The sequence below is a fragment of the Pterocles gutturalis genome, unplaced genomic scaffold (genome assembly GCF_000699245.1).
Source record: "Pterocles gutturalis isolate BGI_N339 unplaced genomic scaffold, ASM69924v1 scaffold1402, whole genome shotgun sequence".
In the NCBI taxonomy this organism is placed as follows: Eukaryota; Metazoa; Chordata; class Aves; order Pterocliformes; family Pteroclidae; genus Pterocles; species Pterocles gutturalis.
The window spans coordinates 1-1,734 of record NW_010114917.1 but is presented as its reverse complement, the minus strand read 5'-3'; the positions used below and the strand labels follow the sequence as shown (position 1 = coordinate 1,734).

The window sequence follows — 1,734 nt, the reverse complement described above, 5'->3', positions numbered from 1 at the left end:
AGAGGAAATGAACATCTGGTTTAAATTTATTGTTCATTGCCTGAGCGCTTTGCCTGAGTTTCTCAAGGAAAAGGAAGTTTGAGGAGAAGATGGCAAGCCTGGGCAGCAGGCTCACACCTTGATATTGATTTAGTGAAATGAAATTGATGTAACCTCGTAAGCAGGGTCCTCACCTAAAGAGAAGCTTTGATTTTGTGTTTGCACCAACCAGCATACTGCTACTCATCGCTGCGATCGAGCATACGGCACAGGCAGATTTGTATCGACTCTTGCAAGGAAACGTGCAAGTAAGTGCCTGCGTCCTTCCGGGGCGGCCCGGGTGGCGGGACCCCGCGCTCCGTCTCCCATCGGTTCTGACCTTGCTGAAACGGCGGCGGGTCACGGGGGGCTGCTTCCCCGTGCGAGAACTGAAGTTCCAGGGATTGAGAGAGGGGGAAACTCCTGTACTAGTGTTCTCCTCTCCTCCCCAGCGACACCCAGTACAAGATGACCATCTCCATGGCAGACTGGCCGTCCGAGGCCTCGGAGGTAACCCCCGTTCTTGTTCGAAACGTTCACCCGTAATTCCCTGCTCCTGGCTGCAGGAACCCCTCAGCATTCCCAGAGCTGATGTCCAGGCAGCCTCTTTGCACAACTGCCCCTTTTCAGCGAGCAAATCCCCGTGCCAGGGCGTGGGACAGGACTGGGGACCCCTGGGGCTCCCACCCCCAGCCCTGCAGCTCCCGGGGGTCCAGCAGCGCCCAGAGGATGCTTCTGCTCGGGTCTGAATGCGTTTTGTTCTCCTAGGACTGGATTTTCCATATCCTGTCCTACGAAAGGGATATGTCGACCAACGTGACTCTGGACAGGTGAGTGGACGGAACAACCGCTTCATCTTCCCCGTGGAGCCCGTGAACGTGAGATTAACACAGGGGCCCCAGCACGCGCGTGCCAGTGCAAAGGGGGGACAGGATTTGGCGCATGTTTGCCGGGAAGATACATAAAGCAAATTTGAAACACGCTCCATACCTATCCCCTGCATAGGGACAAACGGGGTCAGGCCAACCCAAACGTGCCGTTAAGGTAAAATCAGGACAAACCGCAGCACCTCCAGAGCTGCAGGTGGGAGTCTGGGAGCTCTGGGGCTGTGAATCGCCAGCATCCAGCTCCTGGATCGTAACCTGCGTCCCCGTGTGCCTACATCCCAGAATCTGTCAGCGGCAGCAGGGGGGATGCACCAAAATTAGGGCAACCGCTGCATTACCCTTTGAGAGGCGAAACCCCGAATCAGGGGGAAAGGAGGAGGGGTTTCCCTAAGGAAGAAAAACGAGAGAATCAGGAATGGCCTGACAGCTGTTGCTGAGCTGGACACGTGGAGCCCCCGTAGCAGGGTGGGTCGTGGTGCAGCCGCTCTGGGCGTGCGCAGGAGCGCGAGGTGCAGGGCACTGGGGAGGGCGCAGCCCCAAAAACCAAACAGCCCCAGAGAAGCGTCCAGGTGCCCACGTGCTGCTCCAGGAGGGACCTCAGAGCCACGTCTCTCCTCCCTTCCCAGTCTGGCACTCTGCCCTCTCCCGTGTGCCCAGCGGAGGGTTCAGCGGATGCTCGGAGCAGCCGGGCTGTCGTGGCCGGTCCTGGGGATGGGCAGCGGAGGGGGGCTTGGGACCCCCTAGCCCGGCTCCGTGCTGAGCTGCTGGTTCTCCCTTACAGGAACGGGATCATCAAGCTGAATATTTACTTCCAGGAGTACAACTACCG

The 1,734-nt window shown here is 58.3% G+C and overlaps 1 protein-coding gene across 1 annotated transcript in view; it reads left to right on the top strand.

The window, feature by feature from the left end:
- The window catches only part of SCNN1B (sodium channel, non-voltage-gated 1, beta subunit), a gene marked incomplete at its 3' end in the record, with an annotated part of 8,217 nt that extends 6,488 nt beyond the window's left edge, over positions 1 to 1,729 (top strand). The window contains exons 8-11 of the mRNA XM_010074957.1: positions 212 to 287; positions 471 to 528; positions 787 to 848; positions 1,687 to 1,729. Of these exons, the coding sequence (XP_010073259.1) occupies positions 212 to 287; positions 471 to 528; positions 787 to 848; positions 1,687 to 1,729 (239 nt within the window). The remainder of the gene's footprint in view (positions 1 to 211; positions 288 to 470; positions 529 to 786; positions 849 to 1,686) is intronic.
- Positions 1,730 to 1,734: the final 5 nt, after the last annotated feature.